The sequence below is a fragment of the Nelumbo lutea genome, chromosome 5 (genome assembly GCF_056320005.1).
Source record: "Nelumbo lutea isolate HS-2025 chromosome 5, American lotus-T2T, whole genome shotgun sequence".
Lineage (NCBI taxonomy): Eukaryota > Viridiplantae > Streptophyta > Magnoliopsida > Proteales > Nelumbonaceae > Nelumbo > Nelumbo lutea.
Genome location: NC_142688.1, coordinates 52835012 through 52857953, shown reverse-complemented (window position 1 = coordinate 52857953; position 22942 = coordinate 52835012). Strand labels below are relative to the sequence as shown.

At 36.7% G+C, this 22942-nt stretch overlaps 1 protein-coding gene and 1 pseudogene across 1 annotated transcript; one reads left to right on the top strand and one right to left on the bottom strand.

Annotated features, from left to right (window-relative positions):
• Positions 1 to 619: 619 nt before the first annotated feature.
• Positions 620 to 2584, bottom strand: LOC148852421 (U-box domain-containing protein 26-like). Its single transcript, XM_088946266.1, has one exon. The coding sequence runs from the start codon at positions 1984 to 1986 to the stop codon at positions 748 to 750; it is 1239 nt and encodes a 412-aa protein (XP_088802392.1). The 5' UTR covers positions 1987 to 2584; the 3' UTR covers positions 620 to 747.
• Positions 2585 to 12988: 10404 nt separating this feature from the next.
• On the top strand, positions 12989 to 22905 carry LOC148852420 (transcription factor MTB1-like; annotated as a pseudogene).
• The last annotated feature ends 37 nt before the right edge of the window (positions 22906 to 22942 follow it).

Below are 22942 nucleotides of genomic sequence, written 5' to 3'. Positions count from 1 at the left end.
CATGTTAACAACAATTGCATTTGCATATTCGGTTGGATGCCTTTAGGACTGGTCTCTGATAACTCATTGTTTATAGGGTCACTTGACTCACTTGTCAAAAGACACTGTTTACGGGGGCCTTTTATCTCAAACTAATCAGAATCTTTACCCCACTAGGCCTAACATAGCAATTTCCTTCATTTGTCACTGTCTTCAAAGATGCTGCAGCGGCTCATCCAGGGCGGGCACATAAACTCTCTTGAATTGTGTACGTACCTGCTTCTGCATGTCTATCATGGGAATCTTATCCAAAACTACAATTCAAAAGAAAGAGAGCTCCAAAGAAACCCATTCTACCTGAAATTATTGAACTGGCTAGCAAGCCGTGCAGTTAAGAAATAAATTAAGCTTTATTACCCTCTCATTTCACAACCAACTTAAGAAAAGTGTACGTAGGCAGACCAGAAGAGTATTGCAGCCTAGAAAGGACCGTTGCCAGATTGTGTTGTGTCTGTGTTTTGAGTAAAATTAAGCTTACTTGTTAAATTGAATTGAAAGAAAAGACGCCCACCCAATTAACTTATGGGTTTTTTGTTTTTTTAATTTCTGCCGATTCTTACTCTCCATTATAAGCAATCTCTTAAATTGTGATTATTGACAACATTGTATAACTAATGAGAAAAAAGTACTGGAAACCTCTAGTACAGGCAATAAACAGTAGGTAGTCCCTACAGAAAATTTTCCACATACAGTGAAAATTAAAACAGATTAACACAGACATCGATCGACTACACCATGTTGTACTACTTTACAGGCGCTTGGGTCCTCAGCCCACATGGATCTAAGCAACTTGAGCAACACCTTGGCCTTACTCTTGGCCCTGTAAGTACACTGGCTCTGAATTAACAGTAGCAGCTGTGTCAAGACTCCAACACTTAATGCTTCTTCCCGCACCCTCAACGAGTCGTAGCATAAGATCAGCAGAGTGCTGACTGCAGTCTCATTGCCTTCTCGATCATATACTCTGAAAACCATCTTAACCAGAGCATTAACTGCATGAGGGTTACTAAGTGCTGCTTTTTTGCCGCTCTCTAGTCCTAACAGAAGCTCAAGCGTGGCCAATGCGGTTGATGCTTCGCGTGTATTGCCAGTCGTAATGTAGGCTATTAGGCCGTCCACCCCTCCTTCCTCGACAACATTTTCTTGATTTAATTCTACAGAACACAGAGCTGATATGGCTTTAACTGCAGCATCAGATGTTTCAGAGTTGTGATGTAGGAGAATAACCAGTCCTTGCAAGAGGTTTCGGGTTTTTCCAAGCATAACAGAAAGCTCTTTGGTTTCTGAAGACGATGCAATTGCCTCCACCATGAGACACAAACTGGTCTTGACCTTGGTATTGCCCTGGTCTAGTAAAACCAGGAATGAAGCTACATGAGATTCTTCTTTGAGCATATCTAGATAACCCAGTTGGCTGAAACTCAACATATTCAAAATACAAGTGAGAGCTTGTTCTGCAAATGCTGAATCATCTTGGACGAGGTTTGATTGTCGACTAGCAGTGTTAACGAATAACAGCCGCAGTAGTAGTGGAAAGAAGCCTAACTGGATCAAGCCAGACCTCAATGTCAAATCTTTGGACAGATTTCCGAGTTTCTCTAGCGTTTCTATCTTAGTTGTCAAGGTTACTTCATTAGATTCAAGGTTGTGCTTCAGAGGAACCAAGGAGAGGTCAGGATCGATGGCTTTTAAATGAGCAGGGTCGAAGCAGTGGTTCATAAGAAGCCACTGGTCTATCAGATGTCGAAGGGTGTGGTTGGGAACTAGGGAACGATCGTGAAGCCTCTGCATTGTGACAGGACAAGTGAGATTTCCAGCTGCAAGCCATTTCTCAATGTTGGATCGATCATAGGTTTGACCTGTGCACAGAGTGACTGGATCTGAGAACAAATCTAGGCTAATTGGGCATCTGAACAAGTGAGGAATGGCCATTTGATCATCCTTCATGGATGGCTTTATTGATTTGGAAGAACGAAGAAGGAAGAAATAGCTGGGCTTGGATGGAGTCTGGATTCAAGAAATGGGTAATGAAAACAACCCAGTATATATGCAAGAATCAGGTCTCCTTCGTCAGCATAAAACAAAGCAACAACAGATGGCCAAAGTATATAGTAAATTGGGTTTTCAAGTTCAGATTTCAGAGTTGTCTACTGAAACTAAAATCCAACTAAAGATGACAAGAGGTGAAGTAAGGTGTCAAGTGAAAAACGAGTAAACTCCAGCGATAAGAGTACCAAAGGGAAATTCAAGTGTAAAGGGAATATGAAACTTCAAATGGATAGAAAGATAAGAGATTGCAGTTCTTACTGACAGTAGATGAGAGGTAGAGCCTAGCAAGTTGTGAACTTCTAATTCACAAATTCACAATGACAAACAATACATATGAGAGAGAGACAGAGACAGAGAGGCGGATATTGTCTGAAAGGAAAGGGAACAAAAGTAAATCTATCAGAGTTGGATGAATCCGATTATAACACCAATATCCAAACACTAGCGACAAACATTACGGTCCTTTTCCTGAGTGAAAGCAAGAGATTATAATAAATAGGGTACAATAGTTTAAGCAACAGGGATCATACCACCTGATACCCTCTCTCTGAAGGATATCATACCACCTCTCTCTCTGGATGGATGGATTTGGAAATATATGTATATGTTTTGGATAAATTACTGAAACCTCCCCCGTACTTTCTGATAGTTGTGGTTCAGTGCCGTACTTTATGCTAATACAACTGTCATCCCCTAAAATTTGTGTTGCATCTACACCCTTCCACTAACTCAGTTTTAGGACATTAACCACAATCGGTGATATAATCATCACAACACTTTTAAACTAGCGGGGACCCATGTGATGTATGAGAAAATGAAATGCAATTTTTGACAAATTATTGTAATTTATTTAGGTTTATATTATTTGATAATTTGAAGTAATTATCATCCTAAGTTTTAGGAATTTTTAGAATTTAATGGTTATTTTTACAAAGTTATATTAATTTCATATATTTTATCATATTTTATGGAAATTAGTTGTTATTTTTCGCTAAGTTCTACTAATTTCTGGTAATTTCTGTTATATAATAATTTATGATAATTCTTGGTAAATGTAATATTATATAGAAATTAGTGGTTATTTTTGGCTAAGTTTTACTAATTTCTGGTAATTTCTATTATACTAATTTATGAGAATTCTTGGTCAATACGTACTTATTTTTTATACTTATTATATGACAGTTTATTGGCCAATTAATGGAAATTAGTTCTATTATATAATTTCTACTAATTTTTGGTAATTTCTATTATATACTAATTTCTTGGTAAATATATACTAATGTATTATATTTATTATATGATATTTTATTGGTAAATTATAGTAATTTATCGATTTTATGGAATTTAGTGGCTATTTTTGGACATTTCTACTAATTTATGATAATTTTTGGCAAATTATTTTAATGTATTTAGGATTATATTATTTGATAATTTCAAGTAATTATCATCCTAAAGTCTACTAATTTGTGATAATTTCTTTGGATTTATTTTTAGTATTTTTTTATAAATATTGGTATTTATGTCTAATAATAGTAATTTCTTTTAATTTATATTTGATATTTTTTATAATTATTTGACAATTTGTGATAATTATCAAGTAATTATCATCCTAAAGTCTACTAATTTGTGATAATTTCTTTTGATTTATTTTTAGTAATTTTTTATAAATATTGGTAATTTATGTCTAATAATGGTAATTTCTTTTAATTTATATTTGATCTTTTTTATAATTATTTGACAATCGTTAGTGTTACGTTATTTGACAATTTTAGGTATAATAGTTATCAAATTTAAAAAAAAAAAACAAATAGCAATATTTTTAACTTACAATATGTAATAATCTTCAAAGCACAAAATCTATAAATGTAAACCAAAGCAATTCAAGGTTCAAAGTATTGACATGTATCGGCCGATACATATCATGCCAGTAGCTTCCCGATATGCCTTTACAGGGGTTGTATCGGGTCAGCCACTGGTTCAGAGGGTAGATAGGCCTTAAACCAGCCCCTCTGAACTGATTTGGAAAAAAAAAGTAAAACATAAAAAAAAAAAAAAAAAAACACACAGGGCATATCGGCCTATGTCAATATTTAGAACCTTGAAGCAACTCATTAAGCTAAATGCAAATAGCATTTGTAACTAACATTATTTAAAGTCAGGTGCTCCTATGATTATGTCAATATTTAGAACCTTGGATCATTACCTCTTTCAGGTCCTACAATCTTCAATTTCTTCGATTACCAAGGGGCTTCAATGACACAGCAAATAATTTGGCAAAGTCAGGTGCTCCTATGATTTTTTTTTTTTTTTTATCTTCAAACTTTACTCTACGTGGAAGGGTGGCCACCTATAAATTTTATTTATCATTATCAAACAAAAAATTAAAATTAAGTAAAGAGGACTTAGCCCACCTATAAATTTTATTTATCATTATCACCCTCTCTTTTTTCTTAATTTTTGCATTCAATTTCTATCATTAGTAAAAATAATTCTTATTTATTACACATGTTTTAATTTTTCAAATATTTGATATTAATGTGTCCAAAATTTTAATTATATGTATTTTTATTATTTAATCATTACATAATGGGTAAAATTGTAAAGTGGACTGTGTCAGGCTTGGGTTTTGAGGTCCGTAGGCCAATACGACACAACAGGATAAACCCAAATGAGCCACTTCAGCCTGCCAAAATTATAGCCATTGGGACTCACGCACACACACACAACTGCTATTTGCTTTCTGGTACTTGTGTATTTTGGCATTGGGAGAAAGAGAAAATACCCTTCCAACAACTAGTTTTAAGGGTTTCTTGATCCATTAAATTAATTCCAACTCCTATAAATACCTTACCCTCCCTCATTCTTTTCATTACATCAATTCTCATACTCTCTCATACACCCATATATTCACATACCCTTTCATACTCTCACAATTCCATTTGGGGGGCTTTTTCTCTTTTTTTTTTTTTTTTTTTTTTGATTTTGAGAGGGGGGAAAGTTGGACAATGAGATTTTAGTTCCCAATTGACCAAGAATCTCATGTTCATTTTTCAGATTAACACTTGAATATGACAAAAATACCCATCTCCTATGTGGATAAATAATTTTCCCACCTGTGAGAAAGTTGCTAACACTTGAATGGGACAAAACTGCCACTTTTAATAATAGATTTTTATGACTAAAATGGTCATTACCTTATTTACCTAAAAAATTAAATAACATGGATAAATACACTTAATCGGGTAATTGTTTCCCAGAAAAAGCTTACCTAAGTAATTGCATTTACCCGGTCGCACTACAGTTCACTATACATCTTTTCAAATACCTATTGCTACACCTTAGTCGCTTGTCCATGACACTAAAACCGTTTTACCCATGAAATTACAACTTTAACCTTTGCTTATTGTATTACACAAAATACGCCCAACCAAGAATATATGACAACCATGGTTTCACCACTTAGATCTTTTTGCATATACCACTCATTACACCTTTACGTCACAACCATACATATCAAAAATGCATGATTTGCTATTATTATCAATGCTAAGCATCTTAGCTTTAATGTTGGTGATATGGTACTTGGACGCTATTTGCATTTCTATAGAAAGTTCCATTCCACGTATATGGATCATTTATAATGATTACCATTTATTTCTTTTATTTGTTTATAATTTAATTCATGCTAATGATACCTTTTCTTTCTCTTATTGGAATTATGTAGAGGTATAAATTATGATGGGCCGCCCATGATGCGGCACGGCATGAAGGCCCACAGGCCGTGCCAGGCTTGGCACAAAGGTTCGTGTCGTGTTGGGCCAGGGTTTCAAGGTCCACAGGCCGGTACAACACAGCACGACCGTGTCGCCTACAGCCCGTGGGGCTCGTAGCGGGCCAAGCGTGGCCCACTCAGAATATAGCCTTGATATAAATGCCCCCCCCCCCAACAGCTATATAACAATTAGTTTAGGGGGGTTTTTTAGGTAAAGTTATAAATAATTTTACAATGATCAAAATACCCCTCCCAATAACTAAAAAATAGTTAGTTTTTAGGGTATTTTGGATAATTGAATTATTTTCAATTCCTATAAATAGCCTTATCCTCCACCATTCTTCTCATCACACCAATTCAACAATTCTCTTATAAGTTATTATCTTAATCTCTTTAGTTTTTCCTCTCTCACTCTCTCTGTCTCTTAGTCTCTCATACACTCTCTGCAATCTGAGTGAACTCTGATAGTCTCATATTCTGATTGGTTAATTGTCTGATTCTCTAAGTTAGCAATTTGGGAGGCTTGGAATCTTAGACATTGTCACGTTGAAAGGCTTTAACCATTGAAATCAAGTTGGGATTCTAAATCGACAATCCGAGGTAAGTCCAATTAAATTAATTTTATTTTTTTAGAATTTGAAAAAAAATGGCCAGCTCTTCCCAAAACCCCAAGTTTAGTAGCCCAGTTTGGAGAATATTTAAAAGAGAGGATGTTGAGGGGAAGGGGAAAAGAGTCGTTTGCCAAAAATGTAGAAAAGACTTTAGTTATTGTAGCAAGGGTGGTACTGGCCATTTGACCAAACATTTTCTCACACATGAGAAGGAAGAAGAAATAAGCTACAATTTAAATGAATTTTTGAAATAATGGAAAATAAATTTAAAAGATATTGGGAGAAGTCAAAGAACATTTCTCACCACCAATCCCGCCATGGCACGTGATTAGTGATCTACTAACCCCTCCGGTGTCTACAGGCTACAATTCCATCAGAGTCTTGTTTAGTTGTTTCAGTGCAGGACCTGCAGGTACCACACTACCACTGTACCAGGGTTGGCTAGATGTAGCCATGAATCATGATGCAGAATATAGATTACAACTTTACAATTACAAGACAAAGGAGGGCATGATACTACTACATACATCGGATATTTCATTTTTCACCTAAAGCAGATAATGAAAGTGTGTGTAAATACTTTCATCATAATGTATATGTAAATTTTGTTTAAATTGTAAATTTTAACAAATAACCCACAATTTTTTATTTTTTTCAAATTATTATAAATTTTGTTTTAATTTTATTTAACTTATTTGCTATTAATGTAATTTTGTATTTTCAATTTGTAACTATATAGTTTATATTGTATTTTTTATTTTTATTAATTTATTCCATTTTCATATTTCATTCATCTAAATATGAAGTACGGTTTATGAAATATCCAACCATTGTATATTTCATAATTTCAATATTTGTATAATTGTATGCTTTGTAATTTGTATCATTATTCATTCAAATTTAAATGAAATAAAATTCTTAAATTCCTATTTGAATTGTTTTATACTTTTATTTATTTATTTTCTGGATAATCATAAATTTGTTATTATTCGTATCCTCATATCCACAATCCATTAAGTCTAGCCCAATTCGGCCCAGGCCCAAGGCCCGCCTTGTGGCCAAGCCTGGCATGGCCCAAGCCCACGACACAATCTACAGCTCGGCTCAGCCTAGGCCCGTGGCATGGCACAAACCTGCAAGGGCCTAGGCCATGGGCCATGCCTGTCCGACCCCTAGAATTTTCATTGGAGATGGTGGCACGGCCATGACAACTCACGGGCCAATATGACACAACCCGCACTTTTCATGAACCACCCACAGGCCATACAATACCGGCCCGGCACGGCCCACTTTACACCTCTAAAAATATGTGTTAATCTATGACTTGTCGTATTGCTATGGTTACTCTAGTTGCATGTTTGCAAGTACGGCCCCTTCACCATGCCCTTTGCCTAGATTCACCTATTACCGTTCATCTAATAACTACTAAATATAAGTAGTAATTTTCTTATTACACCCTTGACTATTACATTATTATTGTTTCCCTTTATTCTTTCTTTAAATTTTCTCTTCTTGACACACTTGTACTTTCATTTAATTTTGTTCTCTTCTCTCTTACATTACACTTTTTACCTCCAATACTATGAATTATTTTCTTTCATTACGCATAAGCTAATTATCTTTTGTTATTTATTTTTTCCATTTTTTACTATGAATTGTTTTCTTTCATTACGCATAAGATAAAATCATAAATCCTTTCACTTTACTACTAATATGCAGCTCCATCCCCTTAATCCAAAAACATCTAAACCAATCAGACCATATGATTGCACACTATACACCAAAATATTTACCCATAAAGTTTCAAACCAAACTTCCCTCATTTACTCCTTTCATCGAGCCGAGATTCCAGTTCAGATCCATTTATTGACTTGAATTTCTGTGATCCTTGCCCTTTAAAACCAATAAGACATTTACATCAGATCCCAGACATCTTGAAATACCCATCTGTAAAATTTCATCCTAAAACACCTTTGTTTACCCTTCCATGGCACCAAGATTCCAATTCAAAACCCTAAATTAACCAAATCAATCTCATTCCAAATATGCTTGATCCCTGCCCAATTGGACCAATTTGACCCCACCAATCAACTCAAAATGATTAAAAACCCTGCCCTACCAAATTTCAACCAAAAATACCTCTGATTGCACATTTATATAAAAAGATTCTGTTTCGGCTATTCTCATCGACCCACACATGTAAAACCCCTCTCTGCACTCAGACCCATATTAACCCTCCAATCATTGATCCAAAACACCCACCGTTGGATTAAAATCCCAGTTCGATCCCCTTAGACCTATTTTGACCCAATTTCCTAAAATTACCAAAATACCACTAAATTCCCCAAATTTACTAAACTACTCTTGACCCTAACAAAGAGGCAGTGACAAAGAGGCGGCGACAACCTATAAATATAACATAAAGTTTCCTAATTTGAGCTAATATACTATTCATCGTCTTCTTCTCTTCCACACCTAACAAAGAGGCAGCGACAACCTCATCTCTTCTATAGTCCCTTCTCCCCATTTCTTTCTCACATTCTCCCCATTACCCTCTCCCTCTCTCTTTCCCATTATCACTCTCTTCATTGAAATGAATCGCCCTAATACACCCAAGTTCACTATTCATCTTCTTTTAGTTCACGATCCCGATTAGTAGCAGTGGCAACCCTCCTCCACCTTTGGCTCTCTCTCTCTCTCCCTGTAGATTAGAAAAAGAAAGAGGACTGCTGGTTACCAAGAGCAAAACGGTTTTGAAATAAAAGAAGAAAAAAATAAAGAATACATAATTATATAAAAACAATAATAAAAATATTGATAATAAAAATCTATTGGAATGGAATTAATTTATGGCTAGCTTAACAATTAAGGGATATTAGTTAGTTAGATAGAGTGAGAATGAGAAGGGTGGATAAGGGTTAATATGAATGGATCAAGCGAGTTAGTATGGGTGGGTTGTGACCCATTAACAAAGATTGATGATGGGTCATAGTGGGTTGGTGGGTCAATATGGATGCAATATGGGTGGGTTGGTACTCAATCATTATCAAACCCAACCCAACCCAACCCAACCCAACCCAACCATTTGCCACTCCTACTCCCTAGGTGGGAAAGTTTCTTACACATCTAGGAGATAAGGGTGCAAATCAAGCAAATTGGTCCGGGTTTATGGTCAACTCAGGCCCAACCCTAAAATTTAGGCTTAAGGCCCGAGCTCGGACCGAGCTTAAGGTCATCCCAATATGAGCTCAGCCGACACTGTAATTTGATGCACTTGGGTTGGACTCGGGCTTGGGTTGGTTAATGAACCCATTCTAAAATTACATACACACACAAACATGTTTGCATATATATAGTTAGGCCAGGCTCGGGTCGAGTTTGGGCTATCTAAGGGCTAGGCTCGGGCCCACACGGCCCTAAAAATAAAAAAGCCCAACTTCTAGGGCTCAAATCTAGCCCGAGGGTCGAAAATCTAAGTCCAACCCGTGTAAAATTTTGAGATGGGCTGACTCGGGCTTGGTTTGAGCCTACCTAAGTTGCACCCCTAGGAGATAGATGATACCCATAGAAAATAAATTTTTCGTACGACCCCACATAAATGTAAAAGGAACTCATTAAGCAACTTTTGCATCCTCAAAATCCAAAAAAAAAAAAAAGATTAGGCCCTTGAAAGAAAGAGGAAGGAAATGTTGTAGAGAAAATGAGAATTTGAATCGGGTGAAGGATTGAGTGGGAAAGACCCACAATCACGTTTGATTCATTGTTACTCCGCCTCCTATTAAACAAAACTTACATAAAAAAAAAAAAAAATGGTTGTTACTCCTTTGTCCATCTACATATATGAGAATATATCAAGGTTTTTAAAATCAAACTCGATAACGAACCGGTCAGGGGTCTGGTTTTCAAGTCGAATAGTTTAATCGTTTAGACTGAACAGACGGTCCATTCTGACAAAAAAAATTAAAAAAAAAAATGGTTCAACCTGTTGAACGGTTCAAACGGTTTGAATGGTTCGATCACTCAGATCAGAGGTTTGCTGACCAAATCAATATTTTTTGGTGAAATAATGGTTCTGGGGTAAAACGGAATTGATCGTCTGACCGGTTCCCAATTTTTTGGTCCAGTCACCCGGTCTGGTCCGATTTTGAAAACCATGGTATATATTCATATTAGAGGGGAAAGAAAATATTTAATAGAGAACAGTGTCCGTTTTTGTAGTGGACATTGAAGTGCAAAAGAGAAGTAGAGAGGACCCCATTCCATTCCTCGCGCTTTCATGGACAGATTCTACTTGTTTTAAGAAAGGGTTGGACTATATTTTGGAACTTGGAATTTTGTATAATAAATACCATCCAAACTAACAATTCTGTATAATAATCATTGGGTGTCATCTTTCCACTCTCTTTGCATGGAAGCAGCATGTGTTTTGGAACTTGGAAGTTAGATAACATCTTGATCATATATACTTAATTTGTTATTGATATTAATAAATAAATAAGTTAAATTCCTGACAGATGGAATAAAAGTACAAAACTGTGTTTATCAGATTTACGGCAACTTAACATTGTTGGTTTAATTAACAAACAAATAAAGCATTAATTCAGAACCCATTTACTTGTTTGTTTTGACGTGAAAAATCAATATAATGTGTTAATATTCCTCAAGCTCTAGGCATCTCATAACGACACAACGGACACAAGTTGCTGGTCTCCAACCATTTAACAATGCAACCTCCGTGATAGACATGCGAGCATGGCATCCGAGTGACCTGCGACCCGATTGGAAGCTCTTCCAAACAAATGGTACAGCGCGAGGGCATGGTGGAAGTGGAATCCACACCGTTGCCGTTGACGTCGAGTCTCACCTTTTCCAACGCTTCAATGGCTGACGCAGACGCAGGGACAGCTCCGAAACAACCGGCACCGTTGCCGGCATCCATTGATTCCTTCGAAGCTGCGGCTATGGCAGCATTTTCGTCGTACCATTCACCGAGCGTCTGCAATACGTGGACGATAGCAACCCGCATGGTAGCTCCATTAGAAACAGCAATGGCCACCTCTCGAGCGAAGGAAGAAATGTTGGGTGCGAGGAGCTCCTTCGCCGCCTCAGAGAAGCCCATCTCGGAAAGCATGGTAGATACCAACCTTGGACGATAGACGTCGCAGATTAAGCAGCAAGGATAAACGGAGAAGTTCTTGGTGATTCTGGGACATTCCACCTCAGTCGTCGCCAACGCATCGTCTCCTTCCTCATCCCCCGATTGCAGAAGCCATGTGGTACTCTTTAAAAACTGGAATTTGATTTGGAACTTATCCAAACCATCTTGATCCCATGGCTCCCGAGTGGTCATATGAGTATTCAAGTTTATGAGCGACATCTTGAAGCGGATTGGTGGACGAAGGCAGAAGGCAGGGACGAAGAGTGAGTTAATCAAAAACTGGAACTGGAAGGAGAGTACTACTGACTACTGAGTTTTTATAATGCAGTAAGAGTGTAAAACTGAAAGAAGATACTTAAATTTTATTAGAATTAAGTTTCTAATTCCCATTTCCTACTTCTTCTTGAATTACAATTTAGTTCACCACATACAGCAAAAAGAGAGCGAGAGAGAGAGAGAAAGAGAGGTTTGTAGTTGGACAGGATTAGTCTGAAAACGTTTTAGTTTGGGTAATGTAAACAGGATTTTTGCAAGGATAGGAAATTAATTATGAATTGCATTATTTATTAATTAGGATTTTAAGTGGCTCGGGGCGGTTTGGAGTCCCGCTAATAACGGCTCCAAATCCACCTTTGATAAGAGTATAAATCCTGCTAGATAAAGACTTGCGGTTGCGCGGTACAGTGCCACGGGAATTAGATCAATTAGACTCCACCTACAATTTTACTTTGTGGGTGGTTCCAGCTTTTAAGGCCCAAAGCCCAATAAATCAAGCCTCAAGGTTGGCAGAGTTGGGTTGGACTGTAGCTTATATACGGACTAGGCTTTGATCAGCATTAGCATTAGCGCATTGGCCCATACATAGAGGGGTGTCAATTGGACTGGATTTTGGTCCAATCTGATCCAGTCCAATGTGAACCCATTATAAATGGATCAGGTCCAATCCAATCCAATGAATGTTTGGCATCAATTTGGACCAGTTCAATTCAATTTCTACACTATCCAATCTGTTCAAATTCATTTTGATTTAAATTGGTTTCAACTCAAACCTGATTCATTGATACATATATTCTTATATTATATCATTGGATCAGATATTGACTTAATCCAACCTAATGGAATATAAATTTGTTACAGACAGACCAGGGTCAATCCAATCTAATAAATATTTTTGGATCGAATTGCTCCGATCCAATATATCTTGTTGGTCTGTCCAATCCGTCCAAATTAATTTTGGACTGGACAGGGTCCAATCCAATACCTGTCCATTGACACCCTTAGATCATGGTGCGGTATTGACCCTTGGCTAAGGTAGTATGAGCCAAGGTTTTCATTTTTTAAAACCGCACCGGACAAGGAATGGGTGGGGAGATCAATAACTTCATCAAGGTATGGATCTCAGTTTTAGCATCTCAGTTTTTTTTGGGCATTCTTCTTTTACTAGTGAGGGGGAGATTGGAACTCACTTCGTCCACGCCATTGGTTTGAATTCCAAGGAAGACGATGAATAGTAATTTTTCCTTCTCAACAATCAAACACCAGAATGCCAAAATAAGAAAATAAATTTTCCCTTCTCATCCCATCCTTTCCCATTCCATCCCTTCTCAGATTAAAAATAAAATGATTGTTTTAATTAGGGTCTTCAGCAACTTGAGCTAGTTAATAATATATAGGTGAAAGAAAAAAAACCAATGGTCCTGATGTAAGTGATGAACAATTTATGTAATCTCAACTGAATCAATTTCTCATTGCTAGATGAATTGGTTGTTTGTAATTTGGAGTTATAGGTAATACGCATAACCATGGTTTTCAAAATCGAACTGGACCGGACCCGACGGTCAGACCGGAAAAACTGGGAACCGGTTAAGTGACTAGTTCCGTTTTTCCCCAAAACGGGATTTTTGTCAAAAATTATTGATTTTGGTCAGCAAACCACTGACCTAGGCGATTAATCATTCGAGCCGTTGGAATGATTTTAACCGTTTTTTATTTTTTATTTTTTTGTCAAAACAAGCCAACGTTCAAACCGTTTGACCCAAGAACTGGACCCCTGACCGGTTTCTTCTCTGGGTCGGTTTTAAAAACTTTGCCCATAACTATAGTCATAGGAGATAAAGGAATTCCCTCACATGACACACCCGCACTCCACTAGCTGCTATTACTTGCCACGATGACTTTGAATCTCCTACTGTTAAAATTATTCAATTTGCTTGTTAGAAACCAGATGCTCCATGGGATTTTAATTAGAGATTTAAGGAGAGATTACTTGTGGATTTTAATGCTTTTAGCATTCTTAATGGTATTTATTGACAAATTAAAAATATCAATAGTAATTTTTTGTCTCAAATAACAAAAGTCAAAAGGGAAAAGCTTAGCTACTTCACATAGTTATGCGCCCTCCTTGCTTCATCAGTTAATCACAATTAGGAAAAAAGGGAAAACTATAAAACCATCCCTTCTTAAGTTTTATAACAATCCTGTGTGTTTTGACCCAAACAAAAATTTCCTGTAAACTTTTGAAAAAGAAAAAGTGTAAATACCTATTTTTTCATATGAAAAATATTGATATAATGCATTTTTTTAAATATTAGATTTACCCTTAACCAACTTTCTTTAAATGTACATTTATTAAAATATCTAAAAAAATTAAATTTGTTTTTCTAAATTTCACTTCAACATTTTTTACCTTCATGTGAGAAGAGTAGAGAAATACTCTTCTAAATGTTGTCAGGCATAATAAAGTAGCAAAATGATAAAGAAATATTAAGGGTAAATTATAAAGATCCCCCTGTATTATGGGGTCTGTAACAAAGACCCCATGTACTTTATTTTGGAATAAAGACCTCTTGTCTGTGAGACAAAAACCCCCTTTCCTTAGTTTTCGTTGAAATCCACCATTGCAATATTTTTTAATCCCCATACTACCCTTGTAATAATTATTAATTGGGAAAAAAACATTGTTCATCTTCCCCCACCTCACGATACACAAACAATAGTGGTGGTAGTTGTTACAGTGGCGGTGGATTTTCGTTGAAATCCTCCCTCCCAATGGAGAGTCGAAGGAAGGGGAAGAGTCCGACCACAACCTAAGCTTTCGGGTTGAAGACGAAACTCAACAGAAGATGAGAAAGAGGGTCCTGCAGAAGTTTTACACTTTCTTTGGAGGTTTCGATGAGGAAAGCTATGCATTTGGCTTGGACAGGGTCACAAGCACGGAGACGTTCTTCCTTGCTTCCATATACTTCTTCTTTCCTTAGGGTGTGGGGTAATGGAGATCGAGGTTCTAGCCAAATTGCTCAAGCTAATAGTCTCAAATATTCTCAAGATCCTTTGCAAGGAATCGTTGGTCCAATGACTAGGGCAAGGACAAAGAGGATGAAAGAAGCTCTACAAGGTTTAATCATGGAAGTGTGTGACAAAGAGGCTGTTCTACAAGATTCTAAGACTGTTCTAGCAGTTCCCAAAACTTCACCAAGGATAATCACCAATCTTTATGTGCAAGACGATGTGCAAGGCTTAGAATTTGAAGAACAAAGCTTGATGGGCTTGGCGCATGGACATGATAAGAAAATGCCCAATTCGCATACTAAGATGTATTGATAGACTTATTTTGTTTTGTTTTGTTTTACTTTGACTTTTCTATGCTTAGTTGTCATTAGTTGTAGTCTTTTAGAAGGATTCCTATTTCAAAGCAGATTTCTTTTCCTAAATTAAAGGGATCCTCATCAGTTAGGTGTTTCCTGATAAGATAATCATTAGTTAGGAGTTTCCTTATAACATAATGATGTTTACATGCCTATATAAAGGCCACAACTATGTAAAGCGAAAATCATCAATAATATAGTGGTATTTTCAACAAACTTAGCTTTGCCTTCTTGTGGTCAACCTTTGTGGTCAACCTTTGTGGCGTCTTTAAGATTGGATTCTTTAAGGACTTAGCTTCGTTAAGGTTCTAATCTGATCAACTACATCTTGTTTTCTAGCTTCTAGGTGCACATAACAACTTGATTCAAGAGTTCCTAGAGCAGGTCATCTAGTGGGTTCTTATCATTTGGTATCAGAGCCTTGGTTCTAGAAACATGTTACTTATCCTTTGCTTATCCTTGTTTTATGTTTTCTTTGATCTTTGTGCGTTTCTTGTGTTGTCCTTGCATAGTTTCTTTGAATTCTTCCATTCAACTTCTTTGTGTTTTTTAGTAGAGTCAATTCTGTTTTGTGTGTTTATTTTAGCAAAAAAAAAAGAAAGAGACAGAAAAGAACATCCAATTCGGAAAAAAAAAAGGAGGAGGAGGAATTCTTTTATTTGAGTGGAAAAAAATTAAAAAAAAAGGGAAAAGAGATGTGAGATCGTGATAACCATCTGATTTGAGTACAAACATGTGAGGGAGTGTGTGAGGAACAAAAAAAAAAGAGGTGAAGAACAAAATTCTTTTATTTGTAGCGAGTTTTTGCAGGTTATAACCATGAGCATTGAAGGAGAACCACAAGAGATTGACATGAAATTATTCATAAGGACTGTTAATGAACAATTTAGAAAGTTGAATGCGATGTTGGATGATTTGCAATCCCCATCTATTTCTAAGTCCACTAGAAGACATGTGTTTGAAGAAGAAAAGGAAAATGATTCAGATTTGGAGGAATCAAGTTCTAGACGAGGCAAGAAGGCAGTTTCCAAAAGAGATAGCAATTTGGGCAGCATAAAGATGAAGATTCCAACCTTTCAAGGAAAGAATGATCCCGAACTATACTTGGAGTGGAAAAGAAAGATTGAGCACGTATTTGATTGCCATGATTACTCCGAGTTAAAGAAAGTAAAACTAGCAGCCGTGGAGTTCATAGATTATGCAAGCATATGGTGGGATCAATTGGTGATCAATAGGCGTAGGAATGGAGAGATGCCAATTTGGTCATGAGAAGAGATGAAATTGGTAATGCGTAAGAGATTTATACATAGCCATTACTATAGAGATTTGCATAGAAAGTTGCAGGGGCTAGTTCAAGGTTCCATGAGTGTAGAGGACTATTACAAAAATATGGAGATAGTCATGATTAGAGCAAACATAGAAGTGGACCAAGAAGCAACAATGGCTAGATTTATTGGCGGCCTAAACAAGGAGATTGTTGATGTGGTTGATTTACAACACTATGTGGAGATGGAGGAGCTGTTGTACAAATCCATTAAAGTGGAGAAGCAAATCAAATTAAAAGGGTTCAGATCTAGTTCTTCACGAAAACCTAATTGAAAAAACAACAAGGTTGTCTCAAAAACAAAGGAGGAAGTAAAGCAAAAGGAATCAGTTATTGTTCATAAAGGTAAAACCGAAACTAAAACTTCTTCTAAGTCGCATGATGTTAAGTGTTTTAGGTGACATAGATTCGAGCATATTGCTTCTCAATGACCAAACAAAAGAGTTATGATTGTGTTGGAGAATGGAGAAATAAAAAGTGCTAGCTCAAGTGAGAATGAGATGCCACCATTGAAGGATTGTTCTGATGTTGAAGTTGTAGAACCCGTTCATGGTGATTTGCTGGTTACAAGGAAAGCCCTAAGTATACAGCCTAAGGATAATGGTGATGAGGAGCAACGTGAGCATATTTTTCACACAAGATGCCATGTGAAGGATAAGGTATATACTATGATTATTGATAGTGGAAGTTGTACTAATGTTGCTAGTACATTGTTGGTGGATAAGCTGAATTTACATACCATAAAGCATTCTAAACCATACAAATTGCAATGGCTGAATGAATGTGGAGAAGTGAGGGTAACCAAGCAAGTTCCGATTTCTTTTTCAATTGGAAAGTATGAGGATGACGTTCTATGTGATGTGGCACCAATGCATGCTGGTCATATTTTGCTAGGCCGACCATGGCAATTTGATAGGAAAGTTACACATGATGGGTATAAAAATCATTATTCTTTTGTAATGAATAACCAAACTATTGTACTAACCCCTCTTAAACCTTTGCAAGCTTATGAAGATCAGATTAGGATAGCAAAAGAGTGAAAAATGAGAGAATAACAAAAGTGTGAGCAAGAAGAAAAGGAAAAAAAAAGTGAATAAGCAAAAGTAGAGACAGCAAGTGAGACCAAGAGGAAAAATACAAGTGGAAAGAGTGAAGCCGAGGAAATTTAGAGAGAAAAGTGTACAAAAAGGAGAGAAAAGCAAGGGAATGAGTGCATTTGCTAAAAAAATGAGGTTAAGAGTGTCATGATTGCAAGGCAGCAACTACTTGTACTTATGTACAAGGATGTTTACTTTTCTACTAATGTCCTAAACCCCCCTCTTTGCCTAGTGTTGTGTCTTTATTGCAGGAGTTTGATGACCTATTTCCCGAGGAGATTCTCCATGGATTACCTCCCTTAAGAGGTATTGAGCATCAAATAGACTTCATACCCAGTTCCACCATACCAAATCGACCTGCTTATAGAACTAATCCCGAGGAAACAAATGAGATACAAGGGCAAGTGGATGAGTTGGTGCAAAAGGGTTTTGTAAGGGAGAGTCTTAACCCATGTTCGGTTCCTGTCATCTTAGTCCCAAAAAAAGATGGAACATGGCGTATATGTGTGGATTGTCGAGCCATTAACAAAATTACAGTTAAGTATAGACATCATATCCCTAGATTAGACGATATGCTTGATGAATTGCATGGCTCTTCTTTGTTTTCTAAAATTGATTTAACGAATGGTAATTATCAAATTCGCATGAAAGAGAGAGTTGTATGAGTGGCTAGTAATGCCTTTTGGTTTAACTAATGCACCTAGTACATTCATGAGATTAATGAATCATGTCTTATGTGCTTTCATAGGGAAATTTGTGGTAGTTTACTTTGATGATATTTTAGTTTATAGCAAAAATTTGGATGAACATGTGAAACACTTGCATGATGTTTTCAGTGTGTTAAGAGAGCACCAATTATATGTTAATCTTAAGAAGTAAACGTTTTGCATGGAATCCGTTGTGTTTCTTGGATTTGTTGTTAGTTCGTAGAGTATTAGTGTTGATGAAGAGAAGGTAAAGGCAATAAGGGACTAGCTTACACCTAAGAATGCGAATGAGGTAAGAAGTTTTCATAGTTTAGCAAGTTTTTATCGAAGGTTTGTTAAGGATTTTAGTTTTATTGCTGCACCTTTGAATGAACTTGTTAAAAAGAATGTTGTTTTTAAGTGGGATGAAGTGCATAATTGAGTGTTCGAAACTTTGAAAAACAAGCTAACTAATGCACCTTTGTTGTGTTTGCCTAACTTTGATAAAGCTTTTGAGGTAGAATGTGATGCATCTGGAATTGGAATAGGGGTTGTTTTGATGCAAGATTTCAAACCAATTGCTTATTTTAGTGAAAATCTAAGTGGGGCAGCCTTGAATTATCCTACTTATGATAAGAAACTTTATGCATTAGTGAAGACTCTTCAAACATGGCAGCATTACTTGTGGCCAAGGGAATTCATCATTCATTCTGATCATGAGAGCTTAAAGTTCTTGAAATCCCAAGGTAAACTTAATAAAAGGCATGCTAAGTGGTTGGAGTTCATAGAAAAATTTCCTTATGTGCTCAAGTACAAACATGGAAAAGAAAATGTTATTGTTGATGCATTATCTAGGAGGTACATATTACTTACATCTTTGCAAACCAAGTTACTTGGTTTTGAATTGCTTAAGGACTTGTATGCTAATGATTTTGATTTCGGTCAAGTATGGAATGAATGTTATAAGTATGTGTATAATGATTTCTATAGACATGAAGGATTTCTGTTTAAGGAAGATAAATTGTGTGTGCCTATTTGTTCTATCCATGAGTTACTTGTTAGAGAAATTCATGGAGGCGGTTTGATGGGGCACTTTGGTGTACAAAAGACTAGATATATTGTGTGAGCATTTTTATTGGGCTACTATGGAATCATGATGTACAATCTGTTTGTGATAAGTGCATTACGTGTTGACAAGAAAAATCTAAGTTAAACCGCATGGTTTGTATACCCCGTTACCAGTGCCTAACCAACCCTGGATTGAAATTTCTATGAATTTTGTTTTTTAGGGTTACCAAGGTCTCAAAGTGGTAAGGACAACATATTCGTCATTGTTGATCGGTTTAGTAAAATGGCTCATTTCATTGCTTGTTCTAAAACCAATGATGCAACACATATTGCTGACTTGTTCTTTAAAGATGTTTGTTTGCATGGTTTGCCTAAGACAATTGTTAGTGATAGAGATGTTAAGTTCTTAAGTCATTTTTGGCATACTTTATGGAATAAATTAGGAACTAAACTCTTATTTTCTACTGTTACACATCCTCAAACGGATGGTCAAACTGAAATAGTTAATAGGACACTCACTACTTTGTTGCGTGCTATCATTCAAAAAAACTTAAGGCAGTGGGAGAAGTGTTTGCCACATATTGAGTTTGCATATAACCGGCCTTTTCATTCTACTACTTGTTTTTCACCTTCTGAAGTTGTTTATGGCTTTAATCCTTTAACTCCTATGGATATTTTACCTTTACCTACCATGAACTTGCTAATCTTGATGGTGAGAAAAAGACAATTTTTGTGAAGGATTTACATGCTAAGGTTCGGGCTAACATTGAAAGGAAGAATGAGCAATATGCTAAGCAAGCTAATAAGGGGAGTTTGAAGGTTGTTTTCGAACTTGGAGATTGGGTTTGAGTACACATGCGTAAGAAGAGGTTTCCTACACAAAGGAAATCAAAATTGTAGCCTAGGGGAGATGGACCTTTTCAAGTCTTGGAAAGAATCAATGATAACGCCTACAAGCTAGATTTTCCAAGCAACTAATGTAATGTTAGTGTGACTTTTAATGTTGTTGATTTATCTTTGTTAGATGTAGGTGATTTGAGGATGAATCCTTTCGAGGAAAGAGGGAATAATGGAGATCGAGGTGCTGGTCAAATGGCTCAAGCTAATAGTCTCAAATATTCTTAAGATCCTTTGCAAGGAATCGTTGGTCCAATGACTAAGGCAAGGACAAAGAGTATGAAAGAGGCTCTACAAGGTTTAATCATAGAAGTGCGTGACAAAGAGGCTATTCTACAAGATTCTAAGACTATTCTAGCAGTTCCCAAAACTTCACCAAGGATAATCACCAATCTTTATGTGCAAGACGATGTGCAAGGCTTAGAACTTGAAGAACAAAGCTTGATGGGCTTGGCGCATGGACATGATAAGAAAATGCCCAATTCACATGCTAAGATGTATTGATAGACTTATTTTGTTTTGTTTTGTTTTACTTTGAATTTTCTATGCTTAGTTGCCATTAGTTATAGTCTTTTAGAAGGATTCCTATTTCAAAGTAGATTTGTTTTCCTAAATTAAAGGGATCCTCATCAGTTAGGTGTTTCCTGATAAGATAATCATTAATGAGGAGTTTCCTTATAACATAATGATGTTTACATGCCTATATAAAGGCCACAACTATGTAAAGCGAAAATCATCAATAATACAGTGGTATTTTCAACATACTTAGCTTTGCTTTCTTGTGTTCTTAGTAGAATACAATATCTTGACTTATCAAGGGAGTGATCAACCTTTATGACATCTTCAATATTGGATTTTTTAAGGACTTAGTTTCCTTAAGGTTCTAATTTGATCAACTATAGCTTGTTTTCTAGCTTCTGGGTGCACATAACAACTTGATTCAAGAGTTCCTAGAGCATGTCATCTAGTGGGTTCTTATCAAGGGGGTTCCTGGTAAAGTGTTTGGATAAGGGAAGTACTTGTGGGTTTCAAATACCTTGAAATCACCTAATTACTGTGTCTGATCGTTCCTTGCGAGGTTTGTTGGGCTCCAGACTGTTGTTCTTGTCCTCATAGATACTGGAGTGGCTGAATTGGGATCAGTCTGAGAATTTGGAGGTATTGTAGACAGTAAGGTCCATGTTCTCAAAGTCCGCTACCTTCCCTATCCATTTCAAACTATTACCAGTTTCCAATGAGAAGAAAGATAGTAATGCAATTGCATCAGATTCCAGGACCATGGAATGAGTAGATGAGTTCCCAAAGATTTTTGGTCAAAATCTAAATCCCATTTGGTTTCATTCTCTGAACAGTGAAAGGCTCATTGCTGCAAAGGTGGAGGAGAGGCAATGGGATGTATACAATGGGAATAGGCTTCCATTTAACAATAGGAAGAGTGTTCATGGGTTTGGGCCTTCATGGTTTCAGGGTATAAAACCAGGCCAATTGCTGAGGTTATCAGCCTGCAAAATCCTGGAAACAATAAGCAAAAGCTTGGGCATACTGTTCTTATGATCAATAACAACGTTGAGCCTTCCCATCAATCCTTTGGCCACTGTAATGGGATCAGGGAAGACACTCGGTTGAACCCATTTCAAAAACAAATGCAAGCACAGAGACAAATTGATTTCACTGAGACAACTTCAAGGTCTCATGTGATTACTCGGCAGAGTGCCATAGAATCAGAGCACTCAGATGTTGAGGCATCATGCAAGGAAGGCCGTCCATGCCCAGTGGACGAGCGTAGGCCCAGGAAACGGTGCAGGAAGCCTGCAAATGGAAGCGAGGAGCCCCTGCAACACCTACCATCGCTATTGTTCGTGTGTATGAGGTCGGGGGAGATAAACAATGTTTTTCTCCCAATTAATAGTTATTACAAGGGTAATACGGGGATTAAAAAATACTGTAACGATGGATTTCAATGTAAAGCTAATGGAAGGGGGTCTTTGTCTCATGGTCATAGTACAAGGGGGTCTTTGTAATTTACCCAAATTTTAAATTATATATGATAATACATTAACAATAAAAGGGGGAATTTCATTAGCTTTAATGTCTCTATTAGTAAGAATAAGAAGCTAATGCAAAGAAAGTTTTTGTTTTAATCAAAACACAAAGGAGATTTATAAAATTTAAGAAAACACATGGCATGTTGCTATGATACCATTTTCTATTTTCAGGACTGGTACCCATTATAGGAAGTCCATGTCACTACCACATCATGTCCTTGTTGGCTGCAATGAACCCCAATCTAACGTTGCATTCGGTGTTACTCCAAACCATGCCTTCTCAATTTCTAAAGCATGGCTTAGAGCACCATTTTTTGTAGAAAAACGGTTCCAAACATATTGATATTTCCTAGAATACTATTTTTTTCAACGTTAGCGTTACCGTGTCACTATTTTCTGGAGCAACAGCATCCATGCCAAATAGACGCATAAATGACAAAGCTTCGGTAGAGATAATTGCCCATGATCACACAGGGAAATTCTTGCTTGGAAGGGTTCTCCGGAGTCCGGATTGAACATTTGTGAACTTTTACAGGACCTAGGGCATTAACA